Source organism: Loxodonta africana, chromosome 21 (genome assembly GCF_030014295.1).
Source record: "Loxodonta africana isolate mLoxAfr1 chromosome 21, mLoxAfr1.hap2, whole genome shotgun sequence".
Taxonomy (NCBI): domain Eukaryota; kingdom Metazoa; phylum Chordata; class Mammalia; order Proboscidea; family Elephantidae; genus Loxodonta; species Loxodonta africana.
The window spans coordinates 48,527,745-48,549,348 of NC_087362.1; the positions used below are offsets into that span (position 1 = coordinate 48,527,745).

The window sequence follows — 21,604 nt, forward strand, 5'->3', positions numbered from 1 at the left end:
TTAGTGGTACTATTTTAAAAGTGGTTAAAACTTCTCCACTTAAAGAATGAAAAACACCAAAGACACCAGGTAATTATGAGCACAAGAGACAGAAAAGGCCACATAAATCAGAGACTACATCAGCCTGAGACCGGAAGAACTAGGTGGTGCCCAGCTACAACCAATGACTGCCCTGACAGGGAACACAACAGGGAACCCCTGAGGGAGCAGGACAGCAGTGGGATGCAGACCTCAAATTCTCATAAAAAGACCAGACTTAATGGTCTGACTGAGACTAGACCTTCTGTTAGCCCAAGACAGGAACCATTCCCAAAGCCAGCTCTTCAGACAGGTATTGGACTGGACTATAGGACAGAAAATGATACTGGTGAGGAGTGGGCTTCTTGGATCAAGTAGACACATGAGACTATGTAGACAGCTCCTGTCTGGAGGTGAGATAAGACAGACGGGACAGAAGCTGGCTGAATGGACACGTAAATAAAAGGTGGAGAAAAGAAGTGTGCTGTCTCATTAGGGGGAGGGCAACTAGGAGTATATAGCAAGGTGCATATAAATTTTTGTATGACAGACTAACCTGATTTATAAAGTTTCACTTAAAGAACAATAATAATAAAAAAAAACTTCTCCACTTAATATTATTCCCCAATCCTGAGCTTCTATTCTTGGCCAATATAATTAGTGATTTGTATCACTATTTCATTATTTGCAGTAGTTATGTTCTAGAAAATTGCTCTAAATACTGAATTAGTGAATACTGAACCTACTTACCTGGGGGAAATGAAGGATCAGATTCTGAGAGTCTTGGTCACATTTTCATCAACTGATCAATACATAACCTTGTTTTATGTTTGTTTCTATTTAAAGACACCTTATTTAATATATATTTTTGATTCATTAACAGTTGAACTCATGGCCAAGAGTACTATAACTCATGCCTGGACAAAGCTTATCTAACACACACATTTTCCCTGCAAGGCACATCACTGCCTTCTTGTGCTTAGGAACACTAGATAGCACTTCAGCACTACACTTGAAGACCATGTTAATTAAACAGCAAAATCATAAAAAAAAAAAAAAAAAAAAAGATAAAAATGTGAAAGACGTGGCACTAAGTAGACCACATAAAGGACACATGTTCACAGTAGGAGAGCTGGGAAGGTGTGAGTCAGCTGACTAAAATTTTTTACTGCACTGTACATGTCAGCAAATGACCACAAAAGCGCCATGATTACTGATTTTTGGGTTACAGATAAATTTTAGCAGGTAGGTAAATTTGATAATGTGGACTCCATGAATAAAGAGGATCGACCAAATGCAGACAAAGAAAAAAGCTATTGAGCACCTACTGTATACAAAGTACTAGGCTAAATTCTCTGGAGGCAATAAAGATTTGGAAAAAATGTTCTCCTGTCTTCTAATGGCTCACAATTGAGTGGAGGAAACACATACATAAAATAAAGCCCGTAAAAGGCAAACTGTGATGAACTAGTGGCTTTATTTTCCTCCTTTCTTCTTGTCTTTATGTAGCATAAATCAAATTAATTTTACTTTAAAAATCTGGCAACTCTCATCCATTGCTGGTGGAAATCTAAATTAGGAAAAGCTCCATGGAAGGCAATTTGGCAGTATTTTGTAAAATCACAAATGCATACACTCTTTGTGGTAGTTTTATAATATGTCCATACTTCTTTGCTACTCTTCTCTTCAAAAAGTAGGAACTTGAATTCTCCTCTCCTTGGGTATAGCCTGAACTTAGTGACTTGATTATGATGAAAAAGAATAAAGCAGAAATAATGGTATATGTCTTCCGAGATTAAGTCATTAAAAGTACTGTGGCTTCCATCTTGTTTTCTGTCAGATCACTCACTTTGAGGAAAATCAACTGCCATGTCATGAGGGCACTCAGGCAGCCCTGTGGGAAGGCCGGCATGACGAGGAGCAGAGGACTCCTACTAACAGCCATGTGAATCATTTTGGAAGTGGATCCACCAACCCTGGTCGAGTCCCTAGATTACCACCCTGGCTGATAGCTTGACTGTGATCTCATGAAAGATTCTGGGCTAGAACCTCCTAGCAAAGCCACTACTAGATTCCTGATCCTCAGAAGCTATGTGAGACAAACGTTTGTTGTTTTATGCCACTAACTCTTAGGGTACTTTGTTATGCGGCAACAGGTAACTAACTCACCCTTTGACCCAGCACTTCTGGGAATTTATCCTACAGGTATAGAAATAACCCTTACTCTCCGAACTCTCACTATTTAAACTCAGGATCTGATGTAAATTTTTGAATAAATCCCTTACTAACCAAAGTTTCCTACTCACTACCAGAATCTTAAGAACGAAATATATTCAGATAATGTAGATTTTCTTGATATCTATCTGAACTTAGGAGCCAAAGAGTATGGATAGCACATGTGTGAAAGGTCAAACTACAAGGTTATTCACTGTAGCGCTGTTTGTAATGGCAAAGAATTTTGACAACAAAATTGGGGGCAGGGCGGTAATTATTTAATTATAACCATACAACGGAATACTATACAGTTGTGCAAGAAAATAAGAATGGCTAGTTCTCTGTGTATTGATATGGAAAAATTTCCAGAATATATTATTTAATGAAAAAAATTAAAAAGGGTGTATAGTAGTATATATAATATACAATCTTTTTTAATAAAAAGAGGAAAAAGAATATACGTTTTTTTATTTTATTTGCATAAATAAATTTTCAAAGGATTCACTAGAAAGGAATAAAAGTGGCTACTTCTCTGGGAGAAAGGTGATGGGAATTGGGTGGATGGGGGACAGGAATGGGAGCAAGACTTTTCATCTATTAGCATTTTATTCTTTGGCTTTTAAACCATGTAAATATGTTACATTTTAAAGCCATGAAGATTTCTGACACTGCTGAAGGCACAGAACAATTACCCCCCAATCCAGTTTTTCAACTGGCATGTAGTAATATATAAATAATGACAAACACGGATAAAATTTTAAAACTTTCAAAGTTATAAGCAGCTCTACCGTGATGTTTTCATTAGTTTTTCTGCTTAGTTATTCTAGTTATGGTTCATGGAAATGACTGTAGTATTAATTCTGTGTTCTATTTACTATAATCATTATCTGAAAAGTTCATAAAATTTCACAGCTGGAGAAAAACTAGATTAGTGGATTCCAAAATTAGCCCCACACCACAACCACGCAGGGAACTACCAAACAAGATTATCAGGCCCTACCACCTATCTACCAAATCAAAACTTTGCTGGGGTAAGGGGGATGGAGGGCCAGGCCTGGTAAACTGTTATTTAAAACAAAACAAAAAGGAAAGAACAAAAACCTCCCTGGGCTGATTCTAACATACTTGGGAACCAGTGATCTAGTTCAGCCTCGGCCCCTTTGCACACACATGAGGGAACTGGGATTCAAAGAGATAAGAAACTTTCTCAAAGTTCTAAAACCAGTGAAGAATAGAGCTAGCATTTGAACACTCATGAACCCCCAGCCCAGTTTTCTTTTCTCAAGTCCCTCTGGCCCAGCTGACAGTAAAAGTCCTAAAAGAAAAAAAGATGTGTTATAATGTCACATAGAACTTTTTGGTCTCTCTTATATCATACTTGGGTTTTGGAGTTCTTCCTTTCCCTTCACCTAACATCTACTTAGGTATTCTTGTTTTCATTTTTCAGTTATGAAGGGTGTGATGGATTGAATTGTATCCCCCCAAAATATCTGTCAACTTGGCTAGGTCGTGATTCCCAGTACTGTATGATTTTCTACCATTTTGTTATCTGATGGGATCTCCCCATGTGTTATAAATCCTACCGCTATGATGTAATGAAATGGATAAGTGGCAGTTATATTGATGAGATCTACAAGACAGTGTCTTCCCTGTTAACTTAGAACCAAAGCCACTCCTGAAGTTCACCCTTCAGCCAAAGATTAGACAGGTCTGTAAAACAAAAAAAAAATTTTTTTTCTAGAAAACTAAAATAACACACATGAGAATGTACTTCCTAGTTTAGTCATATATACGAGACCAAAAGGGTAACACCTGCCCAAAACCAAAGACAAGAAGGCAGGAAGGGACAGGAAAAATGGACGGATAGAAATGCGGAATCGAGGTATGGAAGGGGAGAGGGTTGACACATTGTGGGGATTGCAACCAATGTCATAAAACAATCTGTGTATAAACTGTTGAATGAGAAACTAATTGGCTCCATAAACTTTCACTATCTTAAGCCAATCTTTTGTGAGATATAAAAGAGAGAAGCAGGCAGAGAGACATGAGGATCTCATACCACCAAGAAAGCAGTGCCAGGAGCAAAGTGCATCATTTGGACCTGAGGTACCTAAGCTGAGATACTCACAGACCAAGGAAAGACTGACTGATGACAAGGACTTTCCTCCAGAGCTGACAGAGAGAGAAAGTCTTCCCCTGGAGCTGGCGCCCTGACTTATAGCCTACTGGACTGTGAAAGAATAAACTTCTCTTTGTTAAAGCCATTCACTTGTGGTATTTCTGTTAGAGCGGCACTGGATGACTAAGACAGAGGATAATTGTACATTTGTCTAATGGCTTATAAAATATTTTTGTATGTTTTATAACTTTCCTAGAGCAGGGGAGTAAACCACAATCTGCAGCCCCTGGAAACTCTACCAATAGTCTAGAACAGAGATTGGCAAACTATGACATGTCCACCACCTTTATCAGAACACGGCCATGATCACTTATTTTCATATTGTCTACGGTGGCTTACTTGCTCCAACAGCAATCGAATAATTGTGAAACTACCTGGCCCTTTACAGAAAACATCTGCTGACTGCTGACCTAAAATCATGAAAATCCCCTACTTTTCATTAAGGACAGAGATAGTAATGAGAACCTCTCTTTAGTTATATTGTGATAGTGATTATATGACAGTCAATTTTTCTGGTGGAGAGGATAATAACAACAAATATCTAAAAGAAAAATAGGAAGAAAGGTAAGAGAAACAAAAGATCTATAAACTAGATAACTAGGCCCTAACTGCATGATAAACATTATAAATATATGAAATGGGATAACCATCTGAATCTGAATGGGGACCAGGTGAGATCCTGCCTTCCCTCCCCAGCCTACCTGTTCTGCCAACCAGGCAATGTGCTTGACCTCCTTGCTGCCTCCTGCTGTGCTAGTTGCACCAAGCATGGCATTGAGTTCAGCCAACACCTGTGGGAGGAGAGCCATTATGTTGGTGTGGATAGCTACGAACCAGGAGTGTGCTGTGGCTGTATCCTTGCACCGTAGAATCAAGGTGTTCCTGCTATCAGGAGAATGTAGCTCTATTAATCTGTGCGGAAAATAAAAAAGAAAGAAAGAAAAAGTTAGCTAGATCAAAAGTTATCAAACCTGTCAGGGTTTTTACATAAATAATTCAAATCTATTTACATTTCTAGAATAGAGGTATTTTCTCTTAATTTCCTAGAGTTCATTTCCAGAGAAAACTACATATGGAAGGATAATCATCAGAAAGACTAGCTGCTGAATATGTTGTTTCAGTGTGTTAATGTAATGATCTAAGATGAAGGAATCTACTGTATAGTCTATAGTAGAACACTTCACTGTGCTTAATTTCCCTGACATAGAAATGGAAAGCACACATGTTGAACCTTATAGGCACATTATGAAGATAGAATTGGTATTTCTTAAAATACTCAGAAAATTCTGGTAGAAGGTATTTCCAGACTTAAAAAAAAAAAAAAACTACTGCCAAACAATGAACTGAAATTTCCACTGTGTACAGAAAAAGGAGATTAGTGTAAGAATATTACTCTTTATGAAAATTTGGAACTTTTTTTTAGTGTGTGAATAACATCATATGATTAAATCCTCGACAACAGCTAAGGAGAGTTCTCACTTTTCTTTCTCTTTCTGAAGACAGTTTTTCCTGCCTTGAAGCACTGTCATCAGATCCTGCACCTCCCGTCAAAGGTAAGCAATTTACATACACATTAGCATTTCTGCCTTGAAGCGTGCATACCTCTCTAAACCTTTTACAATTCCAAATCTTCTAATTTTCCATATTTCATATAGCGAATATTTATTCTTACTTGAACTCTGGCCAGTCTATCCTTTCTTAAATAAAACTTTTTTGAGCACCTACTATATGCCAGATGTTGTGCTAGAAGCTAGATTTGGAGATACAGTGGTGGAAAAAACAGACATGGTCTCCGCCCTCACAGAGCTTATGGTCTAATACAAAAAAAAGGTTGGCAAAAAGCGAACAATTAATAAACATAATAATTACAGGTTAAAAAAGTGCTACAAAAGGACTATGATAACTACTATAAAGTTCTTGCCTGAAAAAAAAAAGGAGGCAGTGTTCTAATAGAATCTACGATGTGGTTTCATAGAATCTAGAATTTAAGATCCTCAAACGTAAGATGTAGAGTGGCGCCGTCCGACAGAACTTTCTGAGATGCTGGAAACATTCTTTATCTGTGCTGTTCAGTTTGGTAGCCACTAACCACATATAGTTATTGAGTACTCGAAATGTGGCTAATGTAATTTTACCTAATCAGTCACAAGTGACTAGTGGCTGTCATATTAGACAGCACAGATCTAGAGAGCCTTATTTTTTTTTCTTTAAACTTTATTTTGTTGTTGAGACTATACATAGCAAAACATATAATTTGACAGTTTCTACATGTACAATTCAGTGACACTGATAACATTCTTTGAGCTGTGCAACTATTCCCACCCTCCTTTTGAGTTGTTCCTCCCCAGTAACATAAACTCACTGCCCCTATGGTTCCTATCTAATCTTTCAAGTTGCTGTTATCAATTTGATCCCATATAGATAGTTCTCAAAAGAGCATAATGCTTAAGGCAGAGCTGTTTTACTAGATAAGCTAAACTACTGTTCAGTTTTAAGAAGTCTTTGGGGGGTATTTTGGTTTAAGGTTTAAAGATTATTTCAGGGCAATAGTTTCAGGTGTTAGAGAGCCTTATAAATCATCCAGTCAAACTATGATGTTTGAAACAGTGATCTGTGAGCTGTTAGCTGGGGTTCTGTGTTGAAACAAATGTGGAGAGTGCCGCACACTACTTGTGTACTCCCCTCTAGGCAATTTCCAATGCAGAGTAAGGCTCTGACAAGTCCTGGAGTAAAGAAAACTGCTTAACTTTAATTCTGTATTCCCTTAATTTATACCTCTTAATATTTAACAGACTTATTGTTCTTTATTGAGAAGTACTGATCTAGTCTCATCCCCTCATTTTACACATGAGGAAACAAAGGCCTGGAGAGAAGCCTTCTCCAGAGAGGCAAACTGACTGGGTCCAAAAGTACTCCTGAGATAGTGGCAGAGCACGACTGCAACAGGACAGCCAGACTTGTAGGGCACACTTACCAAGCTGGTCTCATGCTATGAGACTGTTTATAAACATATTTACCTGGCACCTACCTACTCACTCATTACCTGCCTCCCAGCGGAGTTACCTATCTAGCTACCTGTACACGTAGTCACTAGTCCGTCCATCTTTTATATGCCTTCAAAATTCTAGGACAATAGCCAAATAGGATAAAAGTTCTAGAAAATAGTCAAAATATAAAATAAGATCTGTGAACAGCCAAAACACTTAACAAAATCCATAGCTGAAAGTTCATATTACTGAGAGGAAAGTCTTTAAACAGCAAGTCAAAAGTGATTTTCTTTCATTTTAAATGTAGTTCTGATGGAGTTATTTATTTGAAATCAAGCTAGATATAGTGAAATGTAGCTTGAGGTCAGAATTTAGAGGGTCTCAAATGCCAGGTTAAGTCTTGATATGAACCGGTAAGCAACATGAATTCGCTGATTTCTGAACAAAGGAGCAACATGATCAAAAACAATGAATTAAAAAAATAATTTTATAGTGGAGTGTGAGATAGATTACAACAGAGAGAGAAATGGCCTAGGGGGATTTGAAATTATACCTGAGAGGGATATGACTACACAGATATCATCAGTAGGGCACAGATTCTTAGAGAGGAGCTCCCTCATCCTAAAAGCCCAGAGAAAGGTAAAAAGAGCTTCCTGACAAATAACTTAATATTTGTATTGACCTTTACTTATTTGGAAACCCTGGTGATGTAGTGGTTAAGTGTTTGGCAGTCTGAATCCACCAGGCACTCCTTGGAAACCCTATAGGGCAGTTCTACTCTGTCCAATAGGGTCACTATGAGTCGGAATTGACTCAAAGGCAACGAGTTTTGTTTTGCTTTTAACTTTTTCTTTTCTGGTTGCTCTTTCCAAAAACATATGCTTTTTTTTTAAAATACTTAAAACATTTATAAATTCAAACATCACTCATAAAGCCATTCAATAATAAAGGGGTTGTTAAATGCATACAAGGCTGTGAAACTGGGCTTCTGAATGACGACTAGAGTCATATCAACTGCAGCCCTCAACTGTCTCAGTGGTTTTTTTTAGTTTTTATTGTGCTTTAAGTGAAAGTTTACAAATCAAGTCAGTCTCTCACACAAAAACTTACACACACCTTGCTACATACACCCAGTTGCTCTCCCCGTAATGAGACAGCCCACTCACTCCCTCCCTCCACTCTCTCTTTTCGTGTCTATTTCACCAGCTTCTAACCCCCTCTACCCTCTTATCTCCCCTCCAGGCAGGAGAAGTGTTTTTTTTTTTTTTAAATATTATTTATTTTGTGGTTGCTGTTGAGAATATACACAGCAAAAGACACCAATTCAACACTTTCTACATATACCACTTAGTGACACAGATTACTTTCTTTGTGTTGTGCAACCATTCTCACCCTCCTTTTCTGAGTTGTTCTCCCCAGTAACATAAATTCACTGCCCCCTAAGGTTCCTATCTAATCTTTTCAGTTGCTGTTATTAATTTGATCCCATATAGATAGTTCTTAAAAGAGCATAATGCTCAAGGCAGTATGCTGATCTTTATTTAGTCCTCTATTTTATTTTATAATATTTATTCTTTTGTATGTCATTTTTCACTATTTCAGTTATTGCTGCTATAATCCTTCATATAAATATTTGTTGGCTAAAAATTTGATTATATTCTCTAGAATTAAGATGAGTTACACAGTCATTATAGGAAGATTTAAAGTAGTCATTATACCATATAACAATAAAACACTGCATGAAAAGGTAGAGCTATCTCTGTTAGAATCCTTTTGATAAGTTAATAACTATATTATTCAGAGAAATTGCTCAAATAGTCATTAAAGTAGCTAAGCTTCAGAGTGAACTTAATGATAAGTAGTTATCTGTGAAATGTAATGCTAGATCAGGCAACATAAATGCTAACCAAAAGCAAGTTATTTTACATACTTTTTATTACTTATACTAGTCTTAAAAAGAGAAAGCATTTCTAGAACTTTCTGGATAAGATGGCAACTGAGTGCATACATCTACTCTTATTTCTTCCTGAAACCCCACTAAAAACAACAGTTAATGGGGATTTTAAAGAGCATTAACCTACAAGTTCAGAGAGAACAGAAGAACAACTGCAACAAAATTTTGGGAGCTGAAAAACAGAGGAATGGCAAATGAGTTAGCTGACCTAAAAGAACTGACTCCCAAGCCAACGGTGGGGAGAGCCAAATCCCAGCCAAAGTAAGCCGCAGGATCTCTAAGAGGCTTGGGGACTGGTGGCATCAGCTACCTCTTATAAGTGGGAATAAACCACACAGTTAAAATGCAGAGGCTGGTTTCAGCATTCCGCATTCCCAGCGCCCAGCAACTTCATCCCAGCAAAAGTTCTACCCTCATCCCACCAAACTGGGTGGGAGAGGCAGTGCTGTCCTCAGTTCAGGCCCTAAGTCATCAGGCTCATCATTTGCTACAGGAGCTATTTATTTCCACCTGGTTTCTTTGACACTGTATCCAGCTTAACATCTTTTAAACACATGCTAAAAGTTTAGTTGCAAAACCCTAACAAGAAATTTCCTTCACTCCTCCCACTGACCTACTTTGCCTGGAAGATAGCAATCAGCTCATCCTTCTCTAGGCACAAAATGTTCACCTTCTGAAAAAGCCTTTACGCTTCATACAGTTCCTAGGACAGTCTCTCAGGTGTGTCTCCTTCAACACAGTCTAAATCCTGACAATCCTGGTGTCAGCGATCTTAGTTGTTAATAATTGGAAGAATGAAATATAAGTCTGTGATAAAATGAAAAACTAAACAGGAGTACATACTGGGATCACAGGGATAGAAAAAGATGAAAATAAGCAGTAAGTTAGTTTCTGGGACAGGATCACTGATTTCCCACGAAAAGAAAAATTTTGTAGTGTTTCTTGCAAAGGGATTATGAGATAGAAAATTTAATTAGGAGAAACAGAAACGAAACTCCAGAACAGGATTAATGATTCTAGAATCCAGAAGGCTGCCTTTGAAGAAGCCCCTAAAACCAGTAAAGGGTACAAAGTAATTCCTAAAGTCTACTTCTGTTTTTACATCTGTTTTGAAAGAAAAATTCAAATGAAAACTGTTAATAAAAATATAGAGGCAGCCTGCTAGGAATTGTTTGAGCCCACTGGAAGAGAAGAGGAAATATTGTACAATGTGAAGAGTTTTGGCCTCTAGTCAAACCACCAATGTGTTCCTGAGAAATGCAATCACATTTTGATTAGATTAATCATATCAATGGTTAGGTACACAAAAGCATAGGATTTTCTAAGCCTAGCCTACTTAATTTTTTTCTGTTCAGTAAAGTTTTGACATGTGACTGATTAAATAATAATCATACAGTTTTATTTGCCATAAAGCCAAAATTTACTTTTACGTGGAAAATAGCCATGGTGAAGATGACTGAGACATCATGACCCAGCCTAAAGGAAATAGATTTACATTTCCAAAAATCTGTGCTTAAGAACATCCTGTTCTCACTGCCCTCAATGCTGTCTGCTAAGGAATAGACTCATGTTCTCTCCCTGGACCTCATCCTTATTTTTTTAGCTTTGGCTTTCCTGAATGAAATGCTTATAACTATCAGAAGCATCTAGTGAGGTTTTGAAAACTCAAGGTTGGGGAAAAGAGTAAATGTTGCCCTCCCCCTTCCTACTAATTCTGATGGTCAGTGCTTTTTCCCAGCTCTAGATAATGGAACCAAATCAAAGAGGTAAAACATAAAAAAAGGACATCTCCCTCTTCTGTCAATAAGGTTTGGATTAGAAAGTGAAGCTTCTACATTAAAATGGAGGCTGAATCACAGTGGGGTGATGGTTGTGTTCTGTAACTTGAAAGGCTTGAGTTACACAATTGTAAGCATTTGTTAAAACTTAGGATTTGTAAATTTTATTGCATGTAAATATCACCTCAAAAGAAAAAAATCTAAAGAAATATTGAATTCAGTTATTTATATATATGCTTAAGTATTCAAAGAGAAGTGTATGGATGTTTCAATTCACTTTGAAATGCATCAAAAATAATTAAGATGGATGGATGGACGGATAGATGGACTGATCTTTGATAAAGCCAGTATATTAAAATGTTAACGGTAGAATCTAAGTGGTGGGTAAAAGGATGCTGACTATAAAATTCTTCTGACTTTGCTATACATTTGAAAATTTTCATAATAAAATATTAGGGAAAAAAATGAAGAATGATGGGAAATTCATGTGTCTACCCAGTGCTTTAAAAACCAGATTCCTGAGTATTTTCCAGAATTAGGGAACATCTAAGCCTATTTCTTGCTCAGAGTTTCACAGAGATTATGTGGAAGATGATCAAGATTTTCAAGTAGGAATATGGTCAGTTATACAAAATTACAATTTGACAAATGCCTTGGTGACAGGTGTCCTGATGAAAATTATTTTTGTGGTTCCTATTTGAACTGTTTTTCTCCATGGTTTTATATGTTGCAGTTGTGTTGCCTGCGATGACATTTCCTTGACAGAGCTGAGATAAATGTAAGGATCAAAGAGCTCCAAGTGATTTTACGGGCATTTTATTTATCTTTGAAATAGTTCTAAATAGTATAGTTGGGTGGGCATTACTATGTCCACTTTACAGAGATAACAGGACAGAGAAATTAAGGGATTTAATTAAGATCACAAGGCCACTAACAGCACCTATAATCATAATATATTGAGAGTTTACTATGCCAATTTTAAAATCATTTTCTCATTTACTCCTCATATAACCTTTATTTTATATAGAAGGAAATTGAGGCTTATAGAAAACAAATAGCTGGGTCAAAGTTACAAAGCCCATCTTCCTAACTTCTGTTTATTCTCATAACCAAGGTTCTATTAGACACTGGTTCTGAACCTTTTTTCTGCCAAGACACAAAGGACAGATGTATATTCCCGTGGGTATAATCTAAGTTATGCATAATTCCTGCCAGCTACCTGTAATTCTACGGTTTTTCTTTTTCTCTAGAAAGCATACTGGAATGCAAGTAAAGTGATATCATCATAGGAATAACCTTGACTCTCTTCCAATTTACATTTTACAAAAAGCAAATCAATTTGAAATTTTAGTATTTCAACTAAAATTAGAAACGAATTTCTTTGTAGCATTAAGACTGAGAATCCATGCACTAGCCTGGATAGTCTAAGATCTTTCCTTGACATATAATATACTGTGGTCAAGTAGACTGACCACGTTACAGAAAAGTAAGGTGAGATATAACTCTTGCAGCCCAAACTGTCTTCTCCATTGGTTCTATAGACTTATTTCAAACCTGACCATCTACCAGATGTCTTTAGCATTTAAATATGCCAAAGAAGATACTGTCCTCAAGTTTTAACAAAGGCCAAGTTTACTGGCTCTAAAAGACATCTTATTCTAGATGGTAAAACAGCACAACTTTAGGCAAAACAGCCAAGTCATGTCACCTTCCTCCTTCCTCATCTCTCCACTTCCTACAATCCCAGGGTTCTATAGAAGACTTTCAATATTTTGCCCTTTTTCCAATACCCACCTACATCAGCAGCATTAGAGGGATCTAGTCTCCGAAATGACTTTATAATGAAGGGAGCTAGTCCTCAGCCTGACAGCCAGTTGACAAATTTAGTTGCTATTTGTTCTTCTTTATCACATTATCTCTCCATCCTGTTTCCTTGTTCTCATTTCCTTCTATGGCCCCTACTGCCTAACTTTTTTTTTTTTTTTAAGTCTGTTGTTTAACAAACCAAAACAAACAAGCAAACAAAAAACCAAACTCACTGCCGTAAAGTGGATTCTGACTCATAAAAGACCAAAAAAAAAAACCCCATAGAACCAAACCTATTGCCACTGAGTCGATCCGACTCATAGCAACCCTATAGGACATAGTAGAGCTGCCCCATATGGTTTCCAAGGAGCACCTGGTGGATTTGCACCGCCGACCTTCTGGTTAGTAGCCGTAGCTCTTAATTACTACGCTACCAGGGTTTCCATAACAGACCAAAGGCTCTATATAAATATATCCAATTTGAAGAAAAAGTTTTAAATCTATATTTAAGAGCCAGAAGTGACTACTTGCTTTACAAATTAAATGCTCACTTTAGGAAAGAATAAATACAGAATTTCTTTAAATATCAAGCTATATGTTGCATTTAGATATGATTCAACTCACACTCATGGGGCCACCGTGAGTCAGAATGAATCAACTGGACAGCAACTGGTTGGTTGTTTGGTTTAACGCGCATAGAACTTTTCGGAAATAAGTCTATAAGTAACACGAAGTAATTTCTACAATGTCTCAAACTTTTAAAAAAGCAAACAAAAACAATATGAATATATCAGAATATAATTTCATAAAATGTACATACATAGTTGTCAGTTAAGACTTTTTTAAGTGACTATTTCTCAAGAACCTAGTATATGCTTGGTTCAGCAGGAAGGGTTTCGTATGTATTATCTCATCTAATCTGAAGCATACCACACATTTACTACAGAAAAAAAAAGGAGGAGCTAAAATGTCCTTATGGCCTTAAATGCCCAAGAAATTCACTCATCTTCTGGCTTTCTTCTGTGTTCCATCCCACCCTGATTAGTTACCTGGCTGTGCATTAAAATCAGAGGAGGCCTCAAGAGTGCAAGCACATTATAAAAGGTAAAAAAAAAAAAAAATTTTTTTTCTTTTATTCTTAACCTAGTCTTTAGACAAGTTTTTTAAATCTTTTTTTCTCTCTAATCTCCAACTAACAATAGGCCTACTAGTACCAGTTCATGGAGTTACTGAAGACAAAGTCATAGAACACAAATGGTTATAGAACTAGGAAGGGCATTAGAAATTATCCACTCTACTCCCTCATTTTGGAAGTGTGGAAACTGAGGTCAAGAGAAGCTAACTTGCCAGGGTCACATTGCTAGGTGATTCTGTCAGATCTAAAATGAAGATCTTTGACTCTTTATGCTATTCATAGTATAAGAAACTTCCATCTAAGGAGATATTTAAAAAATTTTTTTATCAAGTTTTTATTCAATTATAAAGTAATAATACATGTTCATAGTAAAAAACAAAAAAACACCAGTATAAAAAGTTGTTTAGAGTACAGAAAAGTGTTAAAAAGCAAAGATGTCACTTTGAGGACTAAGGTGCACCTGACCGAAGCCATGGTATTTTCATATTAGGTGATCACCTAATATGCATGTGAAGGCTGGACAATGAATAAGGAGAACCCAAGAAGAATTGATGTGTTTGAATTATATTGTTGGTGAAGAATACTAAATATACCACAGACTAAATATACCAAAATGAACAAATCCGTCTTGAAAGAAGTACCACCAGAATGCTCCTTAGAAGGGAGGATGGAGAGCCTTTGTCTCACATACTTTGAACACATTCTTAGGAGGGATCAGTCCCTGGAGAAGAACATCATGCTTAGTAAGGTAGAGGATTGTGAAAAGGAAAGGAAGACCCTCAAAGAGATGAATTGGCACTGTGGTTGCAACAATAGGCTCAAATATAGCAATGCCTGTGAGGATGGTGCAAGACCAGGCAGGGTTTCTGTTGTATACAGGGTCACTGTGAGTCAAAACCGACTCAGTGACACCTAACAACAACAACAGAAAGGTACAAAATTCACAGTAGAAGCCCTTTTATTCATCCTATCCTCTAATCCCATTTTATTACCCAGGGGTAGCCACTGTTAATAGATTCTTATGTGCCCGTTCCAAAATTTCTATCCACAGGCATGTATGTATGTATATGTATGTATGTGTGTATTTAAATATGGAACTGCAAAAATGACTCTTTCCTTTTAGACCGATGTTTTCCTAACATAATTTCGTCAAAAGAGTCATATAATATTGCAACATGTCCTTAAAGTTTCAAAGCTGTAAGTACAATGTTCTCCTTAGGTACAGCTCACCTGTTTTCCAGATCTGGCATGCTTAGGTTTCTAGCAGCAAAGCACATTTTGAGAGGAATGACTTTCCTGTCCTTGGTGCTGTTCTGGTGTTTTGGAGAACCAGAGTCCTCACTGCCACTAAAGTTTGGTGACTGGGGAGCAGCGCCTTCCCATGGCAGATCAGATACTAATGATGGTTTCTTGATATATGGTGTCACTTCCCGGATGAACTTGACTATGAACAAAAATCAAGGCAAAGAAAAAGGTTAGTATTTTTGCCTTTTCAAGTTCAATTTCAGCACTCGTTTAAAACACCCAGTCATTACTGGCAACTTTTGTCATTCAAGGTATGGCACTCTTATTTCAAACACTAGATAAATTGAAAGTATTTTTATCTTATATAGCATTAAAAATGTAAATAAACAGTTGAATGCAGATGAAGCAGTCATTATTACCTCTGCTAACATCAAGAAATGTTACATCAGAGGAGTACAGCACTGCCCCACCTTGGTTTTAGCCCAGTGAGACCCACATCAGAGTCTGACCTTCAGAACCATGATACATTTGTGTTTTTTAAAGCCATGAAGTTTGTGGTAATTTGTTATGGCAGCCATAGGAAACTAATACACCTGGTTATCAAATATCAGAGTAGCTTATTTTTAAAAAATGAAAAAAGAAATTTACATCAGGATTTTACATCTGTCTCAAATTCTAATGTGGTAGGTAGCATCACAAGAACTAAAAAACTAAAAAGATACAATCATTATCAAATAATAGCTGATAATAATCTACAGCACTAGATGCTTTACAAGCCTATGAAACTTTTACTAACCTATAGATTACTATACCTAAAAGAAAAAAATCAGAATATATTTCTTAAAACATAGCTAACAACAGTCTTGAAAATATTTTGTTGAAATTTTTTTTTAGCAATAATCAGTAGAAGAGGTGAAGCTATTATAAGTTATTAAACAAGATCTACTGAAATTAAGCATGATATCCAAAATATAATAAATGCTAATGCCAGCATCTGGATATAGTTTGTGTGTGGTTGTGTGTATGGGTTTTCTACGCATAGTTATAACATGTGTACTTCTGGGTGGAGTGAGTGAAAGCAAGCTGCCTCAGGTCACCAAAGAGAGTTTTTTCATCTTAGAAAAATGAACAAGATGCAGTCAGTATGTCCCTTGAGCTGCTGACTCAGGCATTTCAATACATGCCTTAGCTTTGTGTTTTCAAGAGAGGATTAGATCACAAGAACTTTGGCAGAAATTCCTACAGTTTCCAGTCATTGCCAATGGCAGAGACATGCTTTTGGAACATTTAAGGCATCATACCACCTATTGGGCTACCAACTGGGGGAAATTAAAGACATTTTAAAGGACTGCTATTGAGAATTATATAGATTAGAAAAGGCCTCTTAATGATCTACTCAGAAGTTCATTCAGTCCTACAGTAGCATCATTGAATTGATACCACACACATATTAAAATAAAAACAGACATGTGCAGCCTATAAGGCGGCATTATTAAAAGAACAATGAATTTCACCTGAATTGATTACTTTTCTCCTCAGCTTCCTTCCAAGTCCATACCCCCATCTAATTAGATCAAGACCTCCGAGATGGCTGGAGAATTGTGACTAGAAATGTTTCTGATTTACCTGAGACTTGGGGAGTGTGGAAAGTTAACAGTCTTCTGTTTTAGTCATATACTAAGATCTCCCCACTTGGATCTCCTATAGGGCCTTAAACTTGGACACCTGGCTGACTCTGGATAAGTAGAGCCTTTACATTCCCACAGGACATTCAGACCAACTCAGAACTCATGATATATTTCAGAATTATTTCATTTTTCCCAGTAAAGATAATCCTCAAAATATTTAAACACTGATATTTGTAAAGCATTTTAGGTGTTTATACGTTGAAATTTCCTTTCTTCCATGCACTGATCACTCTAATTGAAAATAGGTTTCACCTGATCCCAAAAGCATCACTATAGCCCCTTCTCCCTTTAGAATAACAAAAACATGTACATGCATTACACATATCGCTGGAAAGACGTCTAAAAGAATGTTCATCAAACTATCAATAGTGCTTATTTATAAGTGGTGGGATTGCCTTTGATTTTTTAAATAAAATTTTGTATATTTAAAAATGTTATGAGTCTATATCATTTAAACAAAAAAAATTTTTTTGAATGGAAAAAAAAAACTTATACTAAACCTTGTTCAAGAACGAAGAACACCAAAGACACAAGGAAAATATTAGCCCAAGAGACAAAAGGGTCACATAACCCAGAGACTCTATCAGCCTGAGACCAGAAGAACTAGATGGTGCCTGGCTACCACCAAGACCGCCCTGACAGGGAACACAACAGAGAGTCCCTGACGGAGCTGGAGAAAACTGTGGTGCAGCACTCAAATTCACATAAAAAGACCAGACTTAACGATCTGACTGAGACTAGAAGAACCCCAGGTAACACAGCCCCTGGACTCTGGGTTAACCCAGAACTAAAATCATTCCCAAAGCCAACTCTTCAGACAAAGATTAGACTGGACTATAAAACATAAAATAATACTTGTGAAGACTGTGCTTCTTAATTCAAGTAGATATACAAGTCTGAGTGGGCAGCTCCTGTCCGGAGGCAGGATGGGAAGACAGAAAGGGATAGGAGCTGGTTGAGTGGATGTGGGAAACCTGGGGGTGGAAAGGGGGAGCATGCTGTCACATTAAAGGGATTGCAACTAGGGTCATGTAACAATATGTGTATAAATTTTTGTATGAGAAATTAACTTGAGCTGTAAATTTTCACCTAAACAATAAAAATAAAATAAATTAAAAAACATGTATATAAATTTTTATAAGAGACTGACTTGATTTGTAAACTTTCACTTAACGCACAATTAAAAAAAAAAACTTGCTCAAGTTTTAAGCATGGAACTACCTTAAAATGAAATCTTGTTGAACCTTCAAAAATTATAGCGCACTGGTCAGGTTCCAAGATCTGACTAGTTCTTACTGACTTCCACGAGCTAATGAGTAAGGTTAATATGAAGTCCATGTATCTTAACAAAGTATACTGCTATTTTGGTTTGGAGCATTAGGCTGCATCTGATTTTACACTGAATGCTATTTATGAGGCTTTAAAAAGCTTATCCAAAAGGTACTTCACAATGCAGAAAAGCCTATAGCTATAAGCACACACATATGGGTAAACTCATCACCCTTATAAACATCAATCTCTCAGTTTAATCATTATTTTCCTCTTTATTTCTAACTCTTATTTTTTTCTTACCTCAGCTAGTGACCTTTGCTATGAATTTAAATGAAATTAAATTGGTCAATGTGGGAAGAATGATGTCATTATCCCCCTGCTTTACGCAAGCTAGTATGGTTTTGGGTTATCCTTAGAGTAGTAGATCTGATTTGGCATTTTGCTTACAAACGAGTTATGGTGACATCACTGTTAAAGTATTCTCCCGGGAGGTTTCTCCTCAACCTTATCCCAAGCTCCTCTCCCAAATCAGGACTCTGACAGATGATCATCAAACACATTAGGGAGGAAATGCTTTACTTTCAGTAAAAAAGCCTTTTACATTCTTAACTTGCAGGCATCTTTTTAGCTCAAGTCTCCTGGCCATTTGGGGTTTGAGTAGGTTGTACAGAGTAGGATTTGGTGATGTGACACTTAAATGTGTTTAGAATGACCCTGGTTTCACTATGTGTCTTCATTTTAAAGTAACATTGCACTTTCACTAATTTATTGAGCTCCCAGGAACTGTTTTAGGCACTTAGAATAAGACATCAGTGAATAAGACACACAAAAATCAAGAAATGTAATTAATAAGTAAATTATATTCTTTTGTTGTGTGCCAGGGAGTCAATTCCAACTCATAGTGATACTACAGGACAAAGATGAACTGTCCCACAGGGTTTCCTAGGCTGCAGTCTTTACCAGAGCAGACCACCAAGTGCAGAGCTGCTGGTGGGTTCAAACCACTGACTTTTTGGTTAGCAGCTGAGTGCTTAAGCGTTGTATCACCAGGGCTCCTAATTATATTCTAGAAAAATGAAAACCTGTGTTCACGCAAAAGTCTGTATATGAATGTTTTCAGCAGCTCTACTCAAAATTGCCAAAGCCTGGAAACAACCCAAATGTCCTTCAATGGGTGAATGAATAAACAAATTTTGGTACATGCACACAATAGAATACTACTCAGTAACAAAAAGGAGTGAACTATTGATAACACCCAGCAACTTGGATGAATCTCAAAGGCATATGCTAAACGAAAGAAACCAGTCTCAAAAGGTTACATACTGCATGATTCCATTTATATGGCACTCTTCAAAAGACAGAACTATAAAGAACAGATCAGTGGTTGCCAGGGGCTAGGGGTGGGGGAAAGTGTGATTATAAAGGGATAGCACAACAGAGTTTTTTGGAGTGAAGGAATTGTTTTGTATCTTGATTATGGTGCCGGTTACAAGAATTTATATGTGTTGAAATTCACAGAACCGTATACCATAAGGGGTGAAAAAGTCAATTTTACTGTATGATTATTTGAAAAATATTTTAAAATAATTATATGGTATGTTAGAAGACGATAAGTGTAATGAATGGAAAAAGAAAAACAGTAAGTGAAAGGGGAATCAGGAGTGCTGCAAGAGGGGTCAGTTTGCAACATTATATAAGGTGCCTAGAGTAAGCCCGGAAACCCTGGTGGCCTAATGGTTAAGTACTACAGCTGCTGACCAAAAGGCTGGCAGTTTGAATCCACCAGGTGCTCCTTGGAAACTCTATGTGGCAGTTCTACTCTGCTCTATAGGGTCGCTGTGAGTCGAAATTGACTCAATGGCAATGGGTTTTCTGGGTTTAGAGCAAGCCTCATTAAGAAGACATCTGAACAAAGGCCTTAAAGGAAGTGACACGTGAAGTGGCGGCGGGGCGGGGTGGAGGGGGTGGTTAGCCATGTGTATATATGGGAGAAGCACTCCACACAGAGAACACAATGTTAAAACAGTAAGAAAAGCCAGTGTGACTGGAGTAGGGTGAGTGAGGGGGAGAGAGTAGAAAATAGGGTCCAGAGGTAATGGGGGGCCAGATTGTGTAGGGCCTTATAGGTCACCTTAAGGACTTTGGCTTTTTTCCTGAAATGGAAAGCCACTGGGAGGCTTTAAGCAGAGGAGTGAGTACATGACCTGACTTGTATTTTAACAGCATCATTCTGGTTGCTGTGTTGAAAATAGAGTGGAGGGGGCAAGTGCAAAAGCAGAGAGACCAGTTGGGAGCATGAAGTAATCTCATTAAAAACAAATTCTGCTATCTCAACAGGAGAAAAATGGCACGGATTCTCCAGCTCCCCACCTCCCCCCATCTTGATTCTCTGCCACAACAAATGCAGGATGTTATTATTTTCTTCCCCTTGAAAGCAGGAAATCCATGCCTCTTTATACTTTTTTTTTCCTCAAGAGTTGACGCAGTCAGAAGTAGCACATATGCCTGTAAGATGGGATTTCAATGTTTTCTGATTTTAAAAAATAAGTGTGGTTTATGTTGTTGGCCTTAGGATTTTCAATTCAGTTCATTACTCATCTTTCCTTCTCCATTTCAATCCAAACCCTGTCCAAGCCAATAAAAGCAGGAGAAATATCCTTTCTGAGGATCTCGAATTACAACCAGGGTGACAGTAGAACTTAAAGTTTCCTTTTAAGCCTCTGAGCTATAGTGGAAGAAGTCCAAATAAACCAGAAATAGGATACCTCTGGAATTTGTCCCCAGCAATTAAAATTGCAGAATTTTTAAATTATGGCCTTTTATAATGTATTTATGCAAACTGGCAAAAAAAAAATTTTTTTTAGGTCTCAATCAAATTTTAACATGGATATCTATTACTTTTATACAAAAGTATTAGCTTTCATGCTTTTATATATACAAACATAGAACACTAAGCTAGGCTGATATAATTTGGGGCTTTGGTCTTCCTTCTTTAATTACTAATCTTACGGTATTCGTGGGTCATATGTAAATATTTCTTAAATGAATTTAAAAAGTGTTTTTTCTTTGGAAATTTTCCTTAAACTTCAATAGAATATGCAAGCTTTTCAATTTTTTTATGGAAAAAAAAATTTAAACGTCTTGGGTTTGCATTTTAAGATGTTTTTATTAGGAAGATTAAAAAAAAATAAAAAAGAAAACCCTTTGCCATCAAGTCGATTTGGACTCATAGCGACCCTACAGGACAGAGTAGAACTGCCCTATAGAGTTTCCAAGGAGCACCTGGTGGATTCAAACTGCCAACTTTTGGTTAGCAGCCATAGGTACC

The 21,604-nt window shown here is 37.0% G+C and overlaps 1 protein-coding gene across 3 annotated transcripts in view; it reads right to left on the reverse strand.

Moving 5' to 3' along the window:
- SNTB2 (syntrophin beta 2) overlaps nucleotides 1–21,604 on the reverse strand; it is a 119,138-nt gene that overhangs the window by 40,341 nt on the left and 57,193 nt on the right. For all 3 annotated transcript variants that reach the window (XM_064273854.1, XM_064273853.1, XM_064273852.1), the window contains exons 2-3: nucleotides 15,302–15,515; nucleotides 5,113–5,323 (exon numbers count right to left, since the gene is read on the reverse strand). In XM_064273854.1, coding sequence (XP_064129924.1) covers nucleotides 5,113–5,323; nucleotides 15,302–15,515 — 425 coding nt within the window. The remainder of the gene's footprint in view (nucleotides 1–5,112; nucleotides 5,324–15,301; nucleotides 15,516–21,604) is intronic.